The 23,726-nt window shown below is 45.5% G+C and overlaps 1 protein-coding gene across 4 annotated transcripts in view; it reads right to left on the reverse strand.

Annotated features, from left to right (window-relative positions):
- The window catches only part of LOC124711163 (copper-transporting ATPase 1), a 524,020-nt gene that overhangs the window by 416,039 nt on the left and 84,255 nt on the right, over positions 1–23,726 (reverse strand). The window contains exon 1 of one of the 4 annotated variants that reach the window (XM_047241076.1): positions 17,105–17,142. The exons of the other annotated variants lie outside the window; for them this stretch is intronic. Coding sequence (XP_047097032.1) covers positions 17,105–17,127 — 23 coding nt within the window. The 5' untranslated portion in view covers positions 17,128–17,142. Of the gene's footprint in view, positions 1–17,104; positions 17,143–23,726 lie in introns of those variants that run through there. 4 annotated transcript variants of the gene reach the window in all.

Here is a 23,726-nt window from a genome sequence, read left to right on the forward strand (position 1 = left end):
ATGGTCTACTGTTCAAACGCCAAGCGTGTACGTTCCTAGAAGAGTCCTCCTACGTGTATCTCGCGAAAAGACCGTGAAGACTTATTACGGAGAGATTCGGGCCCACACGCAGGCTCACACCAACGACGGTTCTTCCTGCTAACAACAAGCCACTGTGACAGGTAAACGGGGAATGCCAGTGGTACGCAAAGTGTCCTCCGCCACACACCGTAAGGTGGCTAACGTAGTATAGATGTTGATGTACATGTAATTGCAGATGTGAATTCGGTAGCTACAAAAGTTAAGAACTACTAATTCGCGACACTTTCTGCTCTAACTTAGCGAGAACCACATCTTGATGTATTTACTCTTTCGGCGTACACCTGACGTGGTTTGTATTACGTTAGCTGCTTTAAGTACACTTGTGTCCAGAATTAAAGCAACAAACTACTATTTCCCCGTCCTGTGTCTAATTCACGACATAATCATAGAAACTGTCTACAGATGTCCGTACGATCGTGTCTTGCAGGGAAAAAGGCATTCTGGTCAACGGAAAACCGCGTCTACGATGACGTCAGGTCACCTATCAAACGGAGTAATGTTTGCCGGGTAGTCCCACGTCCACAGTTGCTGTGTTAACAGTCACAGGCAGTGCAGTATGGCACAGAGAAGACACCTACCAGACTCGCCGCGCCGGAGGGCCATAGGAAGAATGGAAGCAGGACAGTCGTAAACTCAGTGGTCCGATGGCTTAACATGAATCGTTCTGTTCTTTCTCCGATGTGGCGACAGTTAATAGACATCGAAACTGTATCCCGATGACCAGGGCGGGGCCCACCATGTGTAACACCAGAAAGACAGAACCGTTATTTGGCTGTAAGGGCACGACGGTAGCGCGTTGGTACTGCACGGCAACTGGCACGTGAGCTCACAGTATCCACTGGACGTTTCGTATCCAGGCAAACGGTGCGGAGATGGCTTCAGCAGAGTGGCCTTTATTCTCTGACACGTCTTCGCAGATCGGAAAGTCTAGAGTGGAGCCGTCAGCAGGCCACCTGGTTCAAACGGCTCTAAGCACTATGGAACTTGACATCTGAGGTCATCAGTCCCCTAGACTTACATCTACTTAAACCTAACCAACCTAAGGACACCACATACATCCATGCCCGAGGTAGGATTTGAACCTGCGACCGTAGCAGCAGCGCGGTTCCAGACTGAAGCGCCTAGAACTGTTCGGTCACAACGGCCGGAATGCCACCTGCACGGCCGATTCTTTTCTCATACGAGTACCGATTTAGTCTGGAGAGTAAATCTCGACGGATTCGCATCTGGAGGGAACGTGGAATACAATTTAGCGACCCAACCATTGCGGAAAGAGACTGATATCGAGGATGATACCTATTGGTGTGGGCAGGGATTAGGTTGACCACTAACATCTTTCCTTTAAATTGTGCGGTTAAATCGGCATGGTTCAACTTCTGTCAGCTATCGTGACGAGATTTTAGGACCTCATGTGCGGCTGTGGGCCCAGACTTCGTATTGCTGGACGCTGATGCTCGACCTCTTAGTGCACGGCCGGTTGTTTTCATAGAAACAAAAGATACTACACGAATTCCGTGACCTGCTCGCAAGTCTGGGATGCGCTAGGGACAGGGATTGCGTCACGTCAGCATCCACCAGTCACTACCCAAGATTTGTGAGCAGCGCTGCAAGAAGCATGGGCGTTATTGCCTCAACATGACATTCATGACATCATCCACAGCATGCCACGTCGTTTGTCAGGCCTGTATTGCCGCCCAGAGGTGGTCACACCCCAACTGAGCGCATTAACTTCTCGTCAGAGAGTGAGTGTTAAGTCCGTTAAGTTGGAAAAAACCGAAGAACATTTTTGCCTGCCGTTATGCTTGTTGCAGCTGTTTACGTTCTGCATTATTTATATTGTTTCTACTTCGTCATCACCTGATTACTATGTTTTGTGGCAAAATAGACTGAACCATACAAAATTACGGTTTGTTGCTCTAATCTTCGACACCTATTAGTATGCAACACAATACTGAAGACAGCGAACTAGCCTGATTCTGGGAAGATGGAGGAGTGAATCGCCAGAGGTTATGGAAATGGAACAACACGCCATTCATCTGCTAATTTTGGAACACGGAAAGAAACCTTGTGTGGTTCACGTAACGGGCGATTTGAACACAGCTGATCCCGAATATGAATGCCACGTCTAAGCCAATGCGACACTTCGCTAAGGTCACCTTGGATGATCAGGAAGCTGTCGGACACGGTATTTCTATTTCGCAAGACGCGAGTCTAGCAGATCCTCTGTATAAAATAGAGGACACTACCTGATTCTCTGCCGGCAACAGCAGTTTCCGAGGCTATGTCTCAGCGATCACAAGATGTTTACTGGCGCGAACGGCTGGGGTTCTTAAGCTCGTTACCACACAAACTTTTGTGTCACTTGGCTGACCATCTTCGAAATAAGAAACGGGCCGTGACAACCCAAAAAACCGCCCAACTGGCCGGCGCAAGCTGGGTTTCTCTGTACTGTCGGCCTCCGTTCAAGGTGCACCAATTTCACGGTGCCCAAACAAAGCCGCCAGACAAGAACGTGTCGATCTGTGTAACCTGATTCACTGCGGGCAGTCATCGGGTGATCCGGAAGTAGAACAAATGGATCGCGGTAGCCGTGCACGGCACATTATTGATAATGGCGTTACGCCTACATTCACGATCTATCGTTATTGTCATCATGCGCAACACTTGCTTGGACGTGCAGATGATTAAGATTCCAGCGCTGCCACACCACGTGGGTAACAATAATAGCATTTACATTTTGCATATGAGGAAAGGCTGCACAGGGAATTGTCAGTCAAAATTCGCATTCGAATTTTGGTTCACATCTACATCTAGACTTGCGTGATTACTCTGCTATTCACAATAAAGTGCTTCGCAGAGGGTTCAATGAACCACCTTCAAGCTGTCCCTCTACCGTTCCACTCTCGAATGGAACGCGGGAAAAAACAAGCACTTAAATTTTTTTCTGCAAGCCTTGATTTCTCTTATTTTATCGGGATGATCATTTCTCCCTATGTAGGTGGGTGCCAACAGAATGTTTTCGCAATCGGAGGAGAAAACTAGTGATTGAAATTTCATGAGAAGGTCCCGTCGCAACGAAAAACGCCTTTGTTTTAATGATTGCCACTCCAATTCACGTATCGTGTTGTGACACTATCTCCCCTATTTCGCGAAAATACAAAACGAGCTGCCCTTCTTTGTACTTTTTCGATGTCATCCGTCGGTCCCACCGGGTGTGGATCCCACACCGCACAACAGTACTGCAGAATAGGGCGGACAAGCGTGGTGTAAGCAGTCTCTTTAGAAGACCTCTTGCACCTTTTAAGTGTTCTGCAAATGAATCGCAGTCTTTGGTTTCCTCTATCCGTAATATTATCTATGTGATCGTTCCAATTTAGGCTATTTGTAATTGTAATCCCTAAGTATTTAGCAGAATTTACAGCTTTCAGATTTGTATGACTTATCGCGTAATCGAAATTTAGCTGATTTCTTTTAGTACTCATGTGAATAACTTCACACTTTTCTTTATTCAGGATCAATTGCCACTTTTCGCACCATACAGGTATCTTATCTAAATCATTTTGCAAGTCGTTTTGATCATCTGATGACTTTACAAGACGGTAAGTAACAGCATCATCTGCAAACAATCTAAGACGGCTATTCAGATTGTCTCCTATGTCGTTAATATAGATCAGGATCAGTAGAGGGCCTTAAACACTAACTTTGGGAACGGCGGATATGACTTCAGTTTTACTCGATGACTTTCCGTCTGTTACTACGAGCTATGACCTTTCTGACGGGAAACCACGAATCCAGTCGCACAACTAAGGCGATACTCCTTAGGCAGGCAGCTTGGTTAGAAAATGCTTGTCAGGTACGGTGTCGAAAGCCTTCCGGAAATCTAAAAATATGGAATCAATTTGACATCCCCTGTCGATAGCACTTATTGCTTCATGAGTATAAATAAATAGTTGTGTTTCATAAGAACGATATTTTCTGAATCCGTGCTGACTATGTGTCAATAGATTGTTTTTTTCGAGGTACTTCAAAATGTCTCAATACAGTATATGTTCCAAAACCCTACTGCAAATCGATGTTAGTGATATAGGCCTGTAATTCAGCGGATTACTCCTACTTCCCTTTGTGGGTATTGGTTAGACTTGAGCAATTTTCCAGTCTTTACGTACGGATCTTTCTGTGTGCAAGAGGTTGTATATAATTGCCAAATATGAGCTATTTTTCAGCATACTCTGAGAGGAACCTGAATGGTATACAATCTGGACTGGAGGCCTTTCCTTTATTAAGTGATTTCAGCTGCTTCGTCACACCGAGGATATCTACTTCTATGTTTCTCATCTTGGCAGTTGTTCTTGATTGGAATTCAGAAATATTTACTTCGTCTTCTTTGGTGAAGGAGTTTCGGAAAACGATGTTTAATAACTCTGCTTTGGTGGCACTGTCATCAGTGACTTCACCGTTGTTATCGCACAGTTCTCTGTGTCCTGCTGGGTTAGAACCAATGTTGCTGACTGCACTTTACAGTAGGTGCGGGGAAGTTCCTACGTCTCTCTTGTTAGCTGGGAATATTTAAAGAGAGACAAGAAAGACGATCTTCACACCAAATACTATGGAAAAAGTTTAGAGAACAAGCATAATTACTGTAAAAAGCAGAATTACTGTAACTGCCTGCGGCGTTGATCTTGTGTAAGGACCGTACCTGTAACAGGGATATTAGAGCTCCTAAAGAGGCATCCCGACAACCTCTTTCCTCTCTCTGTGTTTCCAAGTGGAAAAAAAAGGGAACGACTAGCAATTACACCGCCATCCGCAGTTTGGTCGATCTCCTAATATACATGTACAACTAGATTCTCTGTTTAATATCTTCCTTTAAGACTGTGCTGATAATGTAGTTAAGCGTCAGATAATGAAATTTCTCTGACGAAGAAGTTATGGGACTATACCAATAATTACTAACTTATCCGCCGGCCGAAGTGGCCGAGCGGTTCTAGGCGCTACAGTCTGGAACCGCGCGACCGCTACGGTCTCAGGTTTGAATCCTGCTTCGGGCATGGATGTGTGTGACGTCCTTAGGTTAGTTAGGTTTAAGTAGTTCTAAGTTCTAGGGCACTGATGACCACAGCAGTTAAGTCCCACAGTGCTCAGAGCCATTTGAACCATTTTTTTTAAACCATTTTCGAACTAACTTATCCCTTTTCTACCCCTTATGACTAAAAGAAGAGAAGCTTGCTAAGCTTGTTTAAGTCCGAAATTGCTATCTGAATCCCTGTAGCCTCTGATAATGTCTCCACCATTACCGACGATACGTTAAGGACAGAAACATGCATTCGACCACGGCCTCATGCTACTCAAACAAAAATCACGAAGAATGAAAGAACTATTGCAATTATCGAAACATCGTTAATAATGTTAGTTCTTGACTATATTTGGTTGGTTGTGGCAGAGGTACACTACACCCTAGTTACCATTGTTTCTAGTTTGTGACGCGGCAAGGACCGAAAATAGCCGGCGATGTACTGGAATATTCTCACTGACACATTTTCATCCTGAGATCAGCTTTGCCAGGAGATTAGACAATCTAGGTCCAGTGGTTTCAAACACTGTTTCGCTTGCGAGAATTACCTATGGACAGCGAGCAGCAAGGTTAATACCAAAATGAACACGCTGAAGACGGGGGGTTTTCCCCTGCACGGGCTATAAAAGTCGCTGTCATCCGCCATGTCCTGAAAGAAAGCCATGAATCACGACCGCCAACTTCCCTCCCTGACGTCAGACTAGTTAACGACGCCTCTGTTGACGCCCGATACATTCGTCTGGTCACAATTTGTAACCATTCATCTGATACCGTAAAACCATTATTCGTGTGCGCGATAATTTATTAATCCTCTTACGAAATAATGGGCGACAATTATTGAACTATATGAAATAAAATCGTCATAGCTTCTGCAAAGTTTGCGTTAGGACGTTCAAACTGCACGGTTAGCCGCGGGGGCATGATGGGAATCAGTATGTGCACGCGCCTAGTTGTTGTCAACCATTTACACGTGAAAATGCCAAGGTGCAGCGTACCTGAGCGTATAGCGCTTGTGAAGGCCTACTATGCGAGCAATAGCATCGCAACTGCTGCTCAAAGAAAGTTTGCGACCGAGTTCAAGCTGAAGACAACCGGTCTAACAGTCAAGAATTTGTTTCGCAAGTTTGAGAGAACGGGTAGTATTCTTCATGACAGAGTTGGCAATGTCGGTCGTCTCAAATGGTGAGAACCCCTGAAAATATCGAGAACACACGTGATGTGTTTCAAACTAGCCCCATGAAATTGGACAGACGAGCTGCGCAAGAAATGGGAACCAACTGGGAGACACTGAGACAAACTGTTGTTTAAGACTTGCATCTCGTCCCACACAAAATTCAAACCCATCAACCATTAAACCCCAGGAGCATGAAACAGTGATTGTGTTTCGCCAACACTATTGTTCACAGAATTGACCAAGATGACTGATGTGAATATGGTTTGATTTAGCGACGAAGCCCACTTCCATTTGGATAGGTTCGTCAATAAACAAAACTGGCGCATTTGGGGGACTGAGAATCCGCATTTCACTATCGAGAAGTCTCTTCACCCTCAACGGGTGACTGTATGGTGTGCAATGTTCAGTCATGGAATAATCGGTGCGATATTCCTTGATGGCACGGTAACTACCGAATGGCACCTGAAGGTTTAGGAAGAGGATTTCTTCCCTTTATCCAAAGTAACTCTGATTTCGACAAGATGTGGTTCATGCAAGACGGATGTCGACACACTATTTTTCTAATAATCCGTCTTTCAAGAATTTCTATTCTGTCCAGCTTATACTTCGTCGTTAAACATTCACAGGCATATAAAAATTCTCCTCTTCCGTCTGTGGTACAGTGTTCCACTTTTGTTTTTCTAGATACGCATTTCTTCTCGTAGGTCTCTGTCAAACCATTTGCTCTTTGCATTTTATTAACCCTTACAGCTATTGCAAATTTTTCTATTCTATTCAGCTACATAGTTACGCCAAGAGCTTCAAATTTACTAACACGCTCTATTTTACCTATTTGTCTTTCTATGTATTTTCGTGCATTTTTTTACACTTATCACGAATTTCATTTTCTCGCGTGAAATTTTGAAGCCAATTCTGTTCGCCGTTTTGTTCAAAAGACTTATTTGAGTAGCCGTCAGATTTTCTGAAACAACTGTAAAATTGTTCCACAAAATTTCGGGAAAACTGCCAGAAGACTCTGCGCCGAAATATTGGGGCAGGAAGTTACAAACATCCGGCAGTTCTCCCGAAATTTTGTGGAACAGTATGTACGCCGGGAAAGTTTTAAATCTCACATCGCAAAATTGTCTGCAAAGGACGGGCAGTTTCCCTTCATTCCATTTGTTTTCCTTCCCTGATGTATTCTCATTGTTGCTATTCTTTTTAATTCAAAATTCCTGATCCGTACCATTTTTTTCTTCAACGCAGTTAACAGTAGAAGTAAGAAGCAGTCCCCGCGTCTAAGCCAGTTTTTATTTGAACCGACTAACGTACTTCTTCCATAAATTTAAAGTTAGATATTCTACACACATGCTCATAAATTAAGGATAATGCTGATACATGGTGAAACAACGCTCTGGTGGGCGGTTTGCAGGATTAAATCCTCTTGGGGTATGACCATGCGGTGCATTTGACCTGCAGTTGTCGCACGGTGGCGCTGGCAGCAGTCCACATACGCAGAGGTGTGTGTTGGTGCATGTCAGAGTACGGTGCAGCGAGTAAGTGTGCAGGCGTTTTTAGCCGTGCTAGTGGTGACTGTGTGTTGAAAATGGCTCAAAGAATACATATTGATGACGTTACGAGGGGTAAAATACTAGGGCGACTGGAGGCTGGTCAAACACAGCAGGTCGTAGCACGGGCCCTCCGTGTGCCACAAAGTGTGATCTCAAGATTGTGGAAACAATTGCAGCAGACAGGAAACGTGTCCAGGCACTACAGTACGGGACGTCCACAGAGTACAACACCACAAGAAGACCGATATCTCACCATCAGTGCCCGCAGACGGCCACGGAGAGCTGCAGGTAGCCTAGCTCGGGAGCTTACCGCGGCCACCTGAGGAGTTGTCTCCAGACACACAGTCTACAGACGACAGAAAAGACATGGTTTATTCGCCTATAAGGTGCATTCCACTGACCTCTGATCACAGGAGAGCCCGTGAAGCCTGGTGTCAAGAACACAGTACATGGTCATTGGAACAGTGGTCCCGGGTTATGTTCGCGGACGAGTCCAGGTACAGTCTGAACAGTGATTCTCACCGGGTTGTCATCTGGCGTGAACCAGGAACCAGATATCAATCCCTTAATGTGCTTGAAAGGGACCTGTATGGAGGTCGTGGTTTGATGGTGTGGGGTTAGATTATGATTGGTGCACGTACACTCCTGAATGTCTTTGACAGAGGAACTGTAACAGGTCAGGTGTATCGGGACGCCTTTTAAGGGGTGCAGTGGGTCCCACCTTCCTCCTGAAAGTTGCTAACACACGGCCCCACAGAGCTGCCATCGTGGAGGAGTACTTTGAAACATCAGGTGAATGGAGTGGCCCGTCTGTTCTCTAGACCTAAGCCCCATCGAGCACGTCTGGGATGCTCTCTGTCGACGTATCGCTGCACTACTTACAACCATACAGAAAAAATGAAAGGGGAGATGGAATCCTAGCCCCACAGAGCTGCCATCGTGGAGGAGTACTTTGAAACATCAGGTGAATGGAGTGGCCCGTCTGTTCTCTAGACCTAAGCCCCATCGAGCACGTCTGGGATGCTCTCTGTCGACGTATCGCTGCACGTCTTCACATCCCTAGGACACTTCAGGAGCTCAGACAGGCACTGGTGGAAGAATGGGAGGCTATACCCCAGCATCTGCTCGACCACCTGATTCAGAGTATGTCAACCGATTGTGCGTCCTGTTTACGTGTGCATGGTGATCATATCCCATATTGATGTCGGGGTACATGTGCAGGAAACAGTGGCGTTTTGTAGCACATGTGTTTCGGGACGGTTTTCTCAACATCAGCAATACCGTGAATTTACAGTTCTGTGTCGTGTGTGTTCCTATCTGCCTATGCTATTAGCGCCAGTTTTGTGTAGTGGCACGTTGTGTGGCACCCCATTCTGCAATTATCCTTAATTTACGAGCATGAATGTAGTTGCTACAGTCTGAGGAATTATGTTTGCAAATTTTTCTTTAACACCGTTTATTTAGGATTTTATCAATTGACTTTCTTTCTACCCGATGAAATGCTTTATTGAAATCACTAAATGATATTTTTTTGAAATATTTTGTCGAGGGTAGTTTTAATGGACAGTTCTATTGGATAAATTAGTAATAGTAAGCTTACAGCTAGTTCTTAGAAGAAAAATGTGCAGAGGAACGTATACTGACTGAACAGGTACGGCGGTCAGCAGTATATACTGGGTACTTCAACAAATAAAAACAAAAACGTATGTTTTTCTGCGGAACCTGTTTCAAAAAGTAGAGTTAATGTAACGTATAAGAAGTCAATGCCGGGGATGATTTTCACTCTTGAGAGAGACGTCACTGAGAAGGTTTCGTCACCGCAGTGGCTGTTAGCAAGATTCGTCGGCCAGATGTGAATGTTTACAGCGCGGGATGTGACCATGGCCTTGAATCTTGTGCGCATATCAGTACACTAACAGAATCGTAAGCTGTGCTCGGTCGGTTGCGCTCAAGTTCATTTAACCCTAGATTATTAAACCCTTGTAAAATTTAAAGACTGCAGTTGGCACCAATTCGTGGTTCCCGCCAATCTGGCGTTGTCAGTGTAGGGTGTAAAACGGGACATTTTACACTTATTTTGTATGTGAGGTATCAATGGAGACCTTGTAATTGTAGTTAATTAACTAGTGCGTGAACTATGAAGTGTGAGTTGCCTTGAATAAAATAAGGACCAGTAAAATTTACGATTGTTTGGTAAGAATGTAACATTCACATAGTGTGGTGTGTGTTCTTTCGGGCATGTCCGAAAGAACAGACTCCACAGATATGATTAAGGCGAGGACGGCCAATGATCAATGTCGATGTACACCAGCCTCAAACTCTCAAGGGAATCGTCGAAACGCCGCGAGTGATCAGGATGATTGGCAGGGTGCACTACATCAGTAGTGCGTATGGTATAAGCTGAGAGTGTAGGTCTGATGGGAGGCGTGCTAGGGTAGTCCGCACAGTTGCCACGACGAATGTGTCCGGATGGAATGCTGGTCCTGCACAAGTTTTCAACTTTCCCCATTGATTTAAATGAATGTTCACTAGCAGCTAACGTTTGTAATTCTTTTATGTTCTTAATGTAACATTTTCCAGCCTCTAGTGTTTCTAGGGTTAAAAACGAAACTAGAGTCTCATACGTCGCCATTTAATCTTAGCAAGCCGCGCCGGATGCATGAAGACGATCCGTTTTGCATGCCATACGCACATAGTTACATAGTTCGACGATTTCTGAAAAAAAAAAAAACGAAACCTGAAGTCTTCTGTTATAGCTAAATGTTTTCCTTTGTAACACGCCGGCCGCGGTGGTCTAGCGGTTCTAGGCGCTCAGTCCGGAACCGCGCGACTGCTACGGTCGCAGGTTCGAATCCTGCCTCGGGCATGGATGTGCGTGATGTCATTAGGTTACTTAGGTTTAAGTAGTTCTAAGTTCTAGGGGACTGATGACCACAGATGTTAAGTCCCATAGTGCTCAGAGCCATTTTGAACCTTTGTAACACACTGCGTGTGGCTTGTTTTATCACGCACACCGAGGCACAGATTGAATTGACCTGTTATGATGGAGAAAATTTGGTTCACTAGCTCCGCGTTCTGACATTCTGAAAAAAAAAAATGAGAACCGTCGGTAGGAATTCAAAGGAATACAGAGTAATGCAGTGAGCTATCGAATGGCGTGTATCTTTTGTAAATACAATAGAAGGTTGCTTTTCTAATGGCTCTGAGCACTATGGGACATGTGAGGTCATCAGTCGCCTAGAACTTAGAATTACACTCCTGGAAATTGAAATAAGAACACCGTGAATTCATTGTCCCAGGAAGGGGAAACTTTATTGACACATTCCTGGGGTCAGATACATCACATGATCACACTGACAGAACCACAAGCACATAGACACAGGCAACAGAGCATGCACAATGTCGGCACTAGTACAGTGTATATCCACCTTTCGCAGCAATGCAGGCTGCTATTCTCCCATGGAGACGATCGTAGAGATGCTGGATGTAGTCCTGTGGAACGGCTTGCCATGCCATTTCCACCTGGCGCCTCAGTTGGACCAGCGTTCGTGCTGGACGTGCAGACCGCGTGAGACGACGCTTCATCCAGTCCCAAACATGCTCAATGGGGGACAGATCCGGAGATCTTGCTGGCCAGGGTAGTTGACTTACACCTTCTAGAGCACGTTGGGTGGCACGGGATACATGCGGACGTGCATTGTCCTGTTGGAACAGCAAGTTCCCTTGCCAGTCTAGGAATGGTAGAACGATGGGTTCGATGACGGTTTGGATGTACCGTGCACTATTCAGTGTCCCCTCGACGATCACCAGTGGTGTACGGCCAGTGTAGGAGATTGCTCCCCACACCATGATGCCGGGTGTTGGCCCTGTGTGCCTCGGTCGTATGCAGTCCTGATTGTGGCGCTCACCTGCACGGCGCCAAACACGCATACGACCATCATTGGCACCAAGGCAGAAGCGACTCTCATCGCTGAAGACGACACGTCTCCATTCGTCCCTCCATTCACGCCTGTCGCGACACCACTGGAGGCGGGCTGCACGATGTTGGGGCGTGAGCGGAAGACGGCCTAACGGTGTGCAGGACCGTAGCCCAGCTTCATGGAGACGGTTGCGAATGGTCCTCGCCGATACCCCAGGAGCAACAGTGTCCCTAATTTGCTGGGAAGTGGCGGTGCGGTCCCCTACGGCACTGCGTAGGATCCTACGGTCTTGGCGTGCATCCGTGCGTCGCTGCGGTCCGTCCCAGGTCGACGGGCACGTGCACCTTCCGCCGACCACTGGCGACAACATCGATGTACTGTGGAGACCTCACGCCCCACGTGTTGAGCAATTCGGCGGTACGTCCACCCGGCCTCCCGCATGCCCACTATACGCCCTCGCTCAAAGTCCGTCAACTGCACATACGGTTCACGTCCACGCTGTCGCGGCATGCTACCAGTGTTAAAGACTGCGATGGAGCTCCGTATGCCACGGCAAACTGGCTGACACTGACGGCGGCGGTGCACAAATGCTGCGCAGCTAGCGCCATTCGACGGCCAACACCGCGGTTCCTGGTGTGTCCGCTGTGCCGTGCGTGTGATCATTGCTTGTACAGCCCTCTCGCAGTGTCCGGAGCAAGTATGGTGGGTCTGACACACCGGTGTCAATGTGTTCTTTTTTCCATTTCCAGGAGTGTACTTAAACCTAACTAACCTAAGGACATCACACACATCCAAGCCCAAGGCAGGATTCGAACCTGCGACTGTAGCGGTCGCGCGGTTCCCGACTGAAGCGCCCAGAACCGCTCGGCCACACCGGCCGACTGCTTTCTAATAAAAACCTGTTTGTGTTAGATTATTAGTGTTTTTCGGTTTTCTACGGAGTCCCGCGTCCGCATAACACGGATAATCATCAACTTGCAGTACTTAGAAACAGAAATGCTAAAAACAGTAAAGTGAAGTGGAGCACAGTATAGTCGTGTACGACATTGCTGCCTACCTACAGGGCGGTTTCAGCTGCCTAGTGGAAAGGGTGTGCTGGCCCCGCGCACACTTGTGCACTTTCCCTGCGGATTTGTGGAAGTCGTGTTGTATGTGTATTTTCGGAGTGTAGTCGAGGGTAATATATTTTGTATCTAGTGTAGGGTTATGTGTGCGTTGTACGGTGAACATAACAGAATGCAGAGGGTGAAACACATGTCGGATTGGTTCAAATGGCTCAGAGCACTATGGGACTCAACATCTTAGGTCATAAGTCCCCTAGAACTTAGAACTACTTAAACCTAACTAACCTAAGGACATCACACACACCCATGCCCGAGGCAGGATTCGAACCTGCGACCGTAGCAGTCCCGCGGTTCCGGACTGCAGCGCCAGAACCGTACGGCCACCGCGGCCGGCCACATATCGGAACACAGCTTACTCCTCCCGAAACGCACAAACGGCACCGCCACAAACGGATCACCGTCAATCGAATTCGGTTATTTTTCAAATAGATGAAACACTTTCAAACATATCACATTATACCTCTAAAACTGCTGAACCAACTGATATCACCGCTTTTCTCTACTGTCAAAATACTTCGCTTGGCAAAAGTGTTTTCAAAGGTTTAGTATTGTTAAATGTTGAAATGTGTGTGAATTACTGAGGGACCAAACTACCGAGGTCATCGGTCCCTAGGCTTACACACTACTTTAACTTATGCTAAAAACAACACACACTCCCATGCGCGAGGGAGGATTCGAACCTCCGGCGGAAGGGGCCGCGCAGTCCGTGGCATGGCGCCTCTAACCGAGAGACCACTACTCGCGGCTTTAGTACAGCATTGCCTTTGCTACTTACAAGCTTCCGCAAACGGTAGATTTGTCCAGTATCGTCAAGAATTAACTTTAGAACTTCAGAAGTTTAAAGTCGCAAAACTCTTAAAATTTCAAAAGTAACCTATGCGATCGATATCCGTCAGTAATCTCCCCCCCCCCCCCCCCCCCCCACTACAACCACCACCACGTGTTAAATACTCGATGTTAAGTCTGTAAAACGTTTATGGCTGAATACGTCGAACCCTAACTATGCTGCTTTTATTAGCTACGGATTATTGACCCATAACGTAATGTTTATGACGTCAATCTCATGAACTAAGAGTTGCAGAATCATATTATTCTGCGGGTATATTCAGTGGTATATGTGGATACTGTTTGCACAATGTGCTGGGAATAGGCTTAGTAGTAAAGAAGCAGATGCTAAAAATTTACTGCACCAACAGCGAAAATGTAGCACACGACAAAATTTTTACCTTTCATTAGGAGGAGTGTGAGGAAGAAAAAGTTTCGAAGAGGGTTGAAATTATGAATGAAGTTCTTTGGAATTTAGTAAAAGCCCTTACTTTCAAATAGTGGATGAATATAATCTGCATAATTTGCATGCAATCAGTTACGCTATCCTAAGACACGTACAATGGGTGTTTCTGTTGGAACGTGCAGAAATTTAACAGCACACAGACAATGCTCCACTGAACCATTTGAAGCAGGGAACACGGTGGTCGGAGAAGCCAGCTTAAGGAGATATAGACCTAAACTTGACTGCTGCTTTGTCTAGCATTATTTTTCCAGCTTATTTACAACTAAAATGCGTCCGAGTTTACACGTACTGTTCTGTTTGTTTACATGGACACTATTTCCTGCAAGGAAACAAGGACGACGAACCTGATTACTAGGAAGTCATGACGCAGGTCCTGTTAACTTCACTTATCCATAAAGTGGCTCTGTTGTATCGTATTTACACTCTTCGTGAGATGATGTGGCTACAATACGACGGTGCAAAGCCTCAGTTCACTGCGGATGTTCGTAACTATCTCGATGCTATATTTCCCGGTCGCTGGATTGGAAGGGCAGGTCCTATTCCACGGCCTGCGAGGTCACCAAGCCAGAACCCCCTAGATTATTTCCTATGGGATATCTAGACTGACTTTGTATGGGCCCCAGTGGGTACCGAGATAGAATTACTCGCCAGATTAGTAGTTGCATGTGACGTCATTCGAAATACATCTGGGATACATATCAGGGTGTGTCAGAATATTGTTCGTCAATGTCATGCTCGCAATGAGATTGATGGCAGTCAGTTTCACCACATCTTGTAAAATACAGTACAAATTGTACGAGTCGTGTTTTTTAAGTACGTACGGTTTTGAAATTAAAAAGAGGCGTGCTAAGATATCTCAATAATTTTATTTTTACATGAAAGCCTGTACCTTAATGTACTTTTCTACATAATTTCCATCAATATTGAGGCACTTGTCATAACGTTGTACCACTTTTTGAATACCCTCCTCATAGAAGTCAGCCGCCTGACTTGTTAACCACTGCATCACCACTGTTTTGACTTCATCATCGTCTTGAAGACTCTGGCCACCCACATGTCTCTTCAAGTGCAGGAACAGATGGTAGTCACTGGGCGCAAGATCGGGGCTGTACGGAGGATGATCTAAGAGTTTCCCATCGAAAAGATGTGATGAGATCTTTGGTCTGATTCTCCACATACGGACGGGCATTGTCTTGCAGCAAAACTATGCCCTTGCTCAACTTCCATGGACTGTTGCTTTGATTCTGGTGTGACGTAGACCACCCATGTTTCATCGCCCGTAACAATTTAGGTTAAGAAATCATCACCGTCGTTGTGGTACCGCTCAAGGAAAGTCAATGCACGGTCTAAACGTTTGGTTTTGTGCGCATCCATCAACATTTTCGGTACCCAACGAGCGCACAATTTTCGGTGATTCAAGTGCTCGGTAACAATGCCATACAAAACACTACGAGAAACATTAGGAAAGTCATCCCGCAAGGAGGAAATCGTAAAGCGTCTCTCGCCTTATTGTCCACTTCCTGCTCCAAACTTTCATTAACGACCGAAGGGCGCCCACTCCGTCGTTCATCATGCACATTTGTGCGGCCGTCTTTAAATGCTCTCACCCACTTTCTTATAATTCCATCACTCATAATGTTTTCTCCGTAAACTGCAAAGATCTCAGGATGAATATTGATCGCTTTTAGGCCTTTAGCACTAAGAAATCTCATGACAGCCCGTACTTCACAGTCGGCGGGACTCACGATTATCGGAGGCATCTTAAACACTCAGTACGCAACGTAAACAAGGAAGAATCAGACTGTAATGGCGTCAGTGCGTAAATTAATGGAGAGGCTTTCATGTAAAAATAAAATTATTAAGATATCTTAGCACGTCTTTTTTAATTTCTAAACGGTACTTACTTAAAAAAACACGCCTCATACGTTCATTGCGTAAGTGATGGTATTTGCAGTTAACTGCAAGTAATGTAAATAAAAAAGTAGACAGTAATGTGATTTTATTCCCATTATCTCCTTAAGGTGGCTTCTCCGACCCAAGGTTCCTTACCTCAAATTGTTCAGTGGAGCACCCTCTGCCCTGTTAAGACTTTGCACGTTCTCACAGAAACAACCTGTACAGTTTCTTCAGAATGGTTCAAATGGCTCTGAGCACTATGGGACTTAACATCTGTGGTCATCAGTCCCCTAGAATTTAGAACTACTTAAATCTAACTAAGCTGAAGACATCCCCTAGACTTAGAACTACTTAAATCTAACTAACCTAAGGACATCACACACATTCATGCCCGAGGCAGGATTCGAACCTGCGACCGTAGCGGTCACGCGGTTCCACACTGTAGCGCCTAGAACCGCTCGGCCACACCGGCCGGCAGTAGGTTTTTAAATGCAGTCAATAATTAATATGAAACACTGAAAATAAACATTTTGTCGCCCATGTACTCTGTCAGACAGGTATCCTGCAACAGGGATGCGAGTATGTTTTGGAGGTAGAGTCTCCAAGCATGTGAAAAACATGTTCTTAATTTTAAACAGGACAAGGTTACGTTCTTTCCTTGAAACAGGCGAAATTTTCGTGTGGAAAAAAGTTTACTATTTGATGACATGCATGCATAGTGCTTTGCGCATCGGAAGTGGCAGCACACAGTGGCGATACAGACGCCATTCGTGTCTTGCTGGCCGGAGCAGTCTATTCCGCCCGCTGCCCAACACCTACCAGTTTCAGTCGCACTGTACGGCGGCTAAGGTCAGAGAATGGACGCTCTCAGCCACTGGCAGCAGCGAGTCTAAATAACGGCAGTTGCAGCAGCAATAAAACCCCCTGGAACAGCAAGTGCACTCGCAGCGCGCGCTTTCAGCGAGCGTGGACACCACAAAGCAAAGCGCAGCCTCACCGCGAACGGAGACGGGCGTCCATCTGCGCTGGCTGCGGCCACGCCGATCGCGAGCACGTTGTGGCAGGCACGGCGCGCTCGCAACGAAAACAGCTGAGGAAACAAGCGACAGGCGCCGCGTGAAAGATCTGCACGGCAAGTGGGGCGCGCCAACTCGCGACCGTGGCGCGCAGACCGCGAATGTTGCGGGCGGGCGGCAGCACTCCCCGACACACGTGCACTCGGCGCCACAAAACTTGGCCGCCCTCAGAATCCTAAGTCCGGTCATCTTCACGGTCTGGCAACACTGTAGGGTGCGGAAGTGGCCGCTCGAGCTGTTCTACTGCTGTATCAGCTTCTCTAGTGGTAATCGTCGCGCAATGCACAGGCAAAGTCGCGAGTTCGATTCCATGTTTTTTTAACCGCATATCGGCTGACTGCTGAAAGTATCAATCTGATGCATCCTCAGAGATACTTTGCTTTTCACTTTCTAACCTACCGCTAATAGCAAAATCTTCCGCGATGGACCGCGTGGCTGCGTCAGTATCAGAACAGTTTGTGCTACAGAGTTTCTTCGCCCTACGGCGGCCGCCGACCACTCAACACCGGCCGCTGTAAGACCAGATGATAGTGGTGCGGCTCGTCTTGGGCACGATCCTGCACGCACACTGGTAAGCATCAAATTGTTTCCTTTTGTAATTTTAGTTTTCGCGCCAAATAACTTCGATAAACCGAGTGATCACCACTCAACGACACATGTGTGGATCACTGACTATTTAATCGATTGTCATTCTCGTGTTACACTTACTAGTGCAAGTACCGAGCGACGTGACGCAGAGGTTAGCACACTGGATCCGGATTCGGGAGGACGATGGTTCAAACCCGCGTCCGGCCACCCTGGTTTAAAATGGTTCAAATGGCTCTGAGCACTATGGGACTTAACATCTGAGGTCATCAGTCCCCTAGAACTTAAAACTACTTAAACCTAACTAACCTAAGGACATCACACACATCCATGCCCGAGGCAGGATTCGAACCTGCGACCGTAACGGTCGCGCGGTTCTAACCTGAAGCGCCTAGAAACGCTCGGCCACACCGGTCCTCTTACTCCAACCAACCAACTAGTGCAAGTAGAACTAGAGCTGTGAGGGTTCCATAAAATATTATGTATACAAGTAACAATAATTTCATGTGGCTCAACGAGCAGGTGCAAGTCTTTCTACCGGACGCCACTTTGGAGACGTGCGCGTCCCTAACCTACCCCAGTTATGCAACTGGGGAAAAAGGACTTACAATTAAGTTTGAATCTGAACCACGTGTTGTTTCTGGCGACTCCTCACAGTATTGAGAGGTGAACGGAAGGTTAAACCGGAGGCTGGAAATTCTTTGGTCTGAAAGATATTGCTAGACCACCAGGCACGACATTTTCAATTATAGACCTTTGAGAGTAAATTAGCGAGCTCTTGAAAAATATTGTAATTTAGTCAGTTACTTCAGATTTTAAAATTCTGAAAAATTAGTTCTTAATGAATTTTCCTACCAGATTCCATATATCTGAAATTCTTCAGTTATGTTTAGCTCAAAAATTTCTCTGTAGTAATGACATATTCCTCAGTATTTCCTGGTTCAGGGCTTGAGACAGTAGTCAACAACAATGAAGGAAATTTGCGTTTAGAAAGTCTGTTACTGAAAGTGCATTGATACCGCTAAGAGTATGGAAAATGCCTTGCTGTTGATACGGTTAACACTCGGAGAGACAGACAACAAAGTTATACTATGACGGTTCCGTTTTTACCGACTGAGGTACAGAATCTTAAAAAATAAAGGAACGTGTAGCTGTGAACTCTACACTTAACGTCTACAGTGCGCGACGTTTACCACTAGACTACAGGCAGTTACGGCACTGTAACAGCTCGAGCGGAAGAAAACACTTCCTCCAGATACTTCCGTATCCTACAGTGTTGCCAGATCGTGCATATATCCGGACTTAGAATCCTGATGGGCGTCAGAGTGCTGTCAAGTGTAAATACACCGATAACCGAAAACATCATTTCTGAATAAAATTTGGTAGTCAGTTGCGCCGTTACCTTTATTTCGCTTTACCAGTTTCAATAGATTAATATGTCACCTTCAGAAGCTCTGTATTGGTTTAGCAGATGTCAGTATTTTCTTCACAGACATATTGAAAACGAACATATTTTAAGTGATAATTATAATCAGCGACTGACAGACTTATAATTTCCAGCAAATGAATGACAATTATGCACATAGTAAAGTTATTTCAATTCCCTGCCATTTAATATTAATTTGTCCTCTCCCTGCACTGTGTCCTCTAGTTACCGACACAGTCTTACATTTCTCCACACTGCATTTCATGCTATATTTCTCAATCTCTTCATTTAAAATGTGACGCCCTTCTTGCACATCCTTACTGTTAGTTCCACACAAAACAGTATCGTCACTAAACACGAATAACTACTCATCCCATCCTTTCTAATCTTCTTTTACCTCTTTCACAATTCCATCCATCATGATAAATAGTAATGGTGATACCACACTTCCTTTTATGAGCCCAGTAACATTCGTAAACGAATCAGTTCTTCCAACTTTGCTCTGAACACAGTCGAAGCTTTGCTTTTGTCGCAGATTGCTTAAAGAATCTCAGTTCTTTGTTTTTCAAGCCACCTCCTCCCCAGGTATCCCATACCTTTCCTCTGGGGACGCTCACTTAACTTGAGCTGATCCCCGCAATTACTAGAAATGCGAGTAACTTTGGCCCATATGTCTTCTGCCTTTTCCTAAGATATGTTATCACCAGATTTTTTCCATATTTCCAGTGCCTTTCAGTCAACTGTCTCATACTAAACACTGAGTCGATTGTTTATCTACAACAACGAAAGCCATACTGCCCCTCTTCTAACATTCCATTTTTTTTTCCTTGTTTCAAGTATCCTCCTCATTACTTTTGTTACTTGTTGTACCACAGTGATTCCCCTCGCTAGGTATCTCCCTTCTTGAATACTGGAATTTTTATGTGGACACTGGCACAAGTGCTTACATAAATGCTTTTCCCTTTCCCTCGAAGGGGGAGGGTGGTTGGGTTGGTGGCTGGGATTCGTGACCTCCGCGGTCGCCCCGCCAGAGGGAACGGGGTGGTTGGAGCACCACACGACGGCCCGGTCGCCACGGATACCGGCCCGCCCCCGCTGTTGATCTGGCCAGACATCTCGCCGAGTGCGTCGCAGACCGGACGCGCTAATTGGCCTTGAGCAGCCCTGCGCACGCCGCGGAGCTACCGCTCCATGTGCCGCGGGCCAAGTGTCACCCACAACCTCGCGACACCGGTCCCCAGCCAGGCTGATCATTCCTTTATCTCGCAATACGAGCTGCGGCGGAACAAGTCGGCCACTTCGACATCAACAAAGATTCACGACAACGCCTCATTAGTGCGACTGGATTCGTGATTTCCTGTCAGAAAGGTCACAGTTCATAGTAATAGATGGAAAGACATCGAGTAAAGCAGAAGTAATATCCGACGTTCCCCAAGGAAGTGTTGTTGTTGTCTTCAGTCCAGAGGCTGGTTTGATGCAGCTCTCCACGCTACTCTACTCTGTGCAAGCTTCTACATCTTCCAGTACCTACTGCAAGCTACATCCTTCTGAAACTGCTTAGTGTATTCATCTCTTGGTCTCCCTCTAAGATTTTTACCCTCCACGCTACCCTCCAATACTCAATTGGTGATCCCTTGATGCCTCAGAACATGTCCTACCAACCGATCCCTTCTTCTAGTCAAGTTATGCCACAATTTTCTCTTCTGTCCAATTCTATTCAATACCTCCTCTCCTCATTATGTGATCTACCTATCTAATCTTCAGCATTCTTCTGTAGCACCACATTTCGAAAGCTTCTATTCTTCTTGTCCAAACTTCTTGTCCTAACTATTTATCGGCTTTTCGTGGATGATGCTGTAGTATACAGAGAAGTTGCAGCATTGGAAAATTGCAGCGAAATGCAGGAAGATCTGCAGCGGATAGGCACCTGGTGCAGCGAGTGCCAACTGACCCTTAACATAGACAAATGTAATGTATTGCGAATACATAGAAAGAAGGATCCTTCATTGTACGATTATATGAAAGCGGAACAAACACTGGTAGCAGTTAGATCTGTAAAATATCTGGGAGTATGCGTGCGGAACGATCTGAAGTGGAATGATGATATAAAATTAATTGTTGGTAAGGCGGGTGCCAGGTTGAGATTCATTAGGAGAGCCCTTAGAAAATGTAGTCCATCAACAAATGAGGCAGCTTACAAAACACTCGTTCGACCTATACTTGAGTATTGCTCATCAGTGTAGGATCCGTACCAGGTCGGGTTGACGGAGGAGATAGAGAAGATCCAAAGAAGAGCGGCGCGTTTCGTCACAGGGTTATTTGGTAACCGTGATAGCGTTACGGAGGTGTTTACCACACTCAAGTGGCAGACTCTGTAAGAGACGCGCTCTGCATCGCGGTGTAGGTTGCTGTAAAGGTTTCGAGAGGGTGCATTCCTGGATGAGGTATCGAATATATTGCTTCCCCCCACTTATACCTCTCGACGAAATCACAAATGTAAAATTAGACAGAGTCGAGCGCGCACGGAGGCTTTCCGGCAGTCGTTCTTCCCGCGAACCATACGCGACTGGAACAGGAAAGGAATGTAATGACAGTGGCACGTAAAGTGCCCTCCGCCACACATCATTGGGTGGCTTGTGGAGTATAAATGTAGATGTAGATGTTTCACTTCCATACATGGCCACACTCCATACAAATACTTTCAGAAACGACTTCGCGACACTTAAATCTATACTCGACGTTAACAAATTTCTCTTCTTCAGAAACGCTTTCCTTGCCATTGCCAGTCTACATTTTATATCCTCTCTACTTCGACCATCATCAGTTATTTTGCTCCCGAAATAGCAAAACTCCCTTACTACTTCAAGTGTCTCATTCCCTAATCTAATTCCCTCAACATCACCCGCCGTAATTCGACTACATTCCATTATCCTCGTTTTGCTTTTGTTGATGTTCATCTTATATCCTCCTTTCAAGACGCTTTCCATTCCGTTCAACTGCTCTTCCAAGTCCTTTGCTGTCTCTGACAGAATTACAATGTCATCGGCAAACGTCAAAGTTTTTATTTCTTCTCCATGGATTTTAATTCCTAATCCTAATTTTTCTTTTGTTTCCTTTACTGCTTGCTCAATATACAGATTGAATAACATAACGGATAGGCTACAACCCTGTCTCACTCCCTTCCCAACCATTGCTTCCCTTTCATACCACTTGACTCTTATAACTGCCATCTGGTTTCTGTACGAAATGCAAATAGCCTTTCGCTCCATGTATTTTACCCCTGCCACCTTCAGAATTTGAAAGAGAGTACTGCAGTCAACATTATCAAAAGCTTTCTCTAAGTCTACAAATGCTAGAAACGTAGGTTTGCCTTTCCTTAATCTATTTTCTAAGATAAGTCGCAGGGTCAGTATTGCCTCAAAGGAAGTGTTATAGGCCCTCTATTGTTCCTGATCTATATTAACGGTATAAGACACAATCTGAGTAGCCGTCTCAGATTGTTTGCAGATGATGCTGTCATTTACCGTCTTGTAAAGTCATCAGATGATCAAAACGACTTGCAAAATGATTTAGATAAGATACCTGTATGGTGCGAAAAGTGGCAATTGACCCTGAATAAAGAATAGTGTGAAGTTATTCACATGAGTACTAAAAGAAATCAGCTAAATTTCGATTACGCGATAAGTCACACAAAGCTGAAGGCTGTAAATTCAACTAAATACTTAGGGATTACAGTTACAAATAACCTAAATTGGAACGATCACATAGATAACATTGTGGGTACAGCAAAGACTGTGATCCATTGACAGAACACTTAGAAGGTGCAACAGGCCTACTAAAGAGACTGCTTACTCGACGCTTGTCCGCCCTATTCTGGAGTATCGCTGTGCGGTGTGGGATCCGCATGAGGTGGGACTGACGGATGACATCGAAAAAGTACATAGAAGGGCAGCTCGTTTCGTATTATCGCGAAATAGGGGTGATGGTGTCACAGGCATGATACGAGAATTGGAGTGGCAATCATTAAAACAAAGGCGTTTTTCTTTGCGACGGGATCTTCTCACGAAATTTCAATCACCAGTTTTCTCCTCCAATTGCGAAAACATTCTCTTGGCACGCACCTACATAGACATAAATGATCATAACGCTAAAATTAGAGAAATCAGAGCTCGCACAGAAAAATTTAAGTGCTCGTTTTTCCGGCGTGCCGTTCGAGAGTGAGATGGTAGAGAGACAGCTTTAAGGTGGTTCACTGAACCCTCTGCCAGCCACTTTATTGTGAATAACAATCACGTAGATGTAGATGATAGTGAACAACAGTCTCAGAAAGGCCAGCTCAGTGTCGTAAGCATTATTGTCCCTCGGCTGGAGAATGCGAAAAAATTTTTGCATGGGAAGTGCTTCACCTCGAACGCGCAGAAGCGCACGAAAATGTAGTTAGAAAATAGATTGGCATTCGCCAAACCTAAACCGTTCCGTAGGTCTGCAAAAGAGTAAAGCTCACCCCAAATGACTCGCTTCTGTCCACTGCC

Source organism: Schistocerca piceifrons, chromosome 8 (genome assembly GCF_021461385.2).
Source record: "Schistocerca piceifrons isolate TAMUIC-IGC-003096 chromosome 8, iqSchPice1.1, whole genome shotgun sequence".
NCBI classification, from domain to species: Eukaryota; Metazoa; Arthropoda; class Insecta; order Orthoptera; family Acrididae; genus Schistocerca; species Schistocerca piceifrons.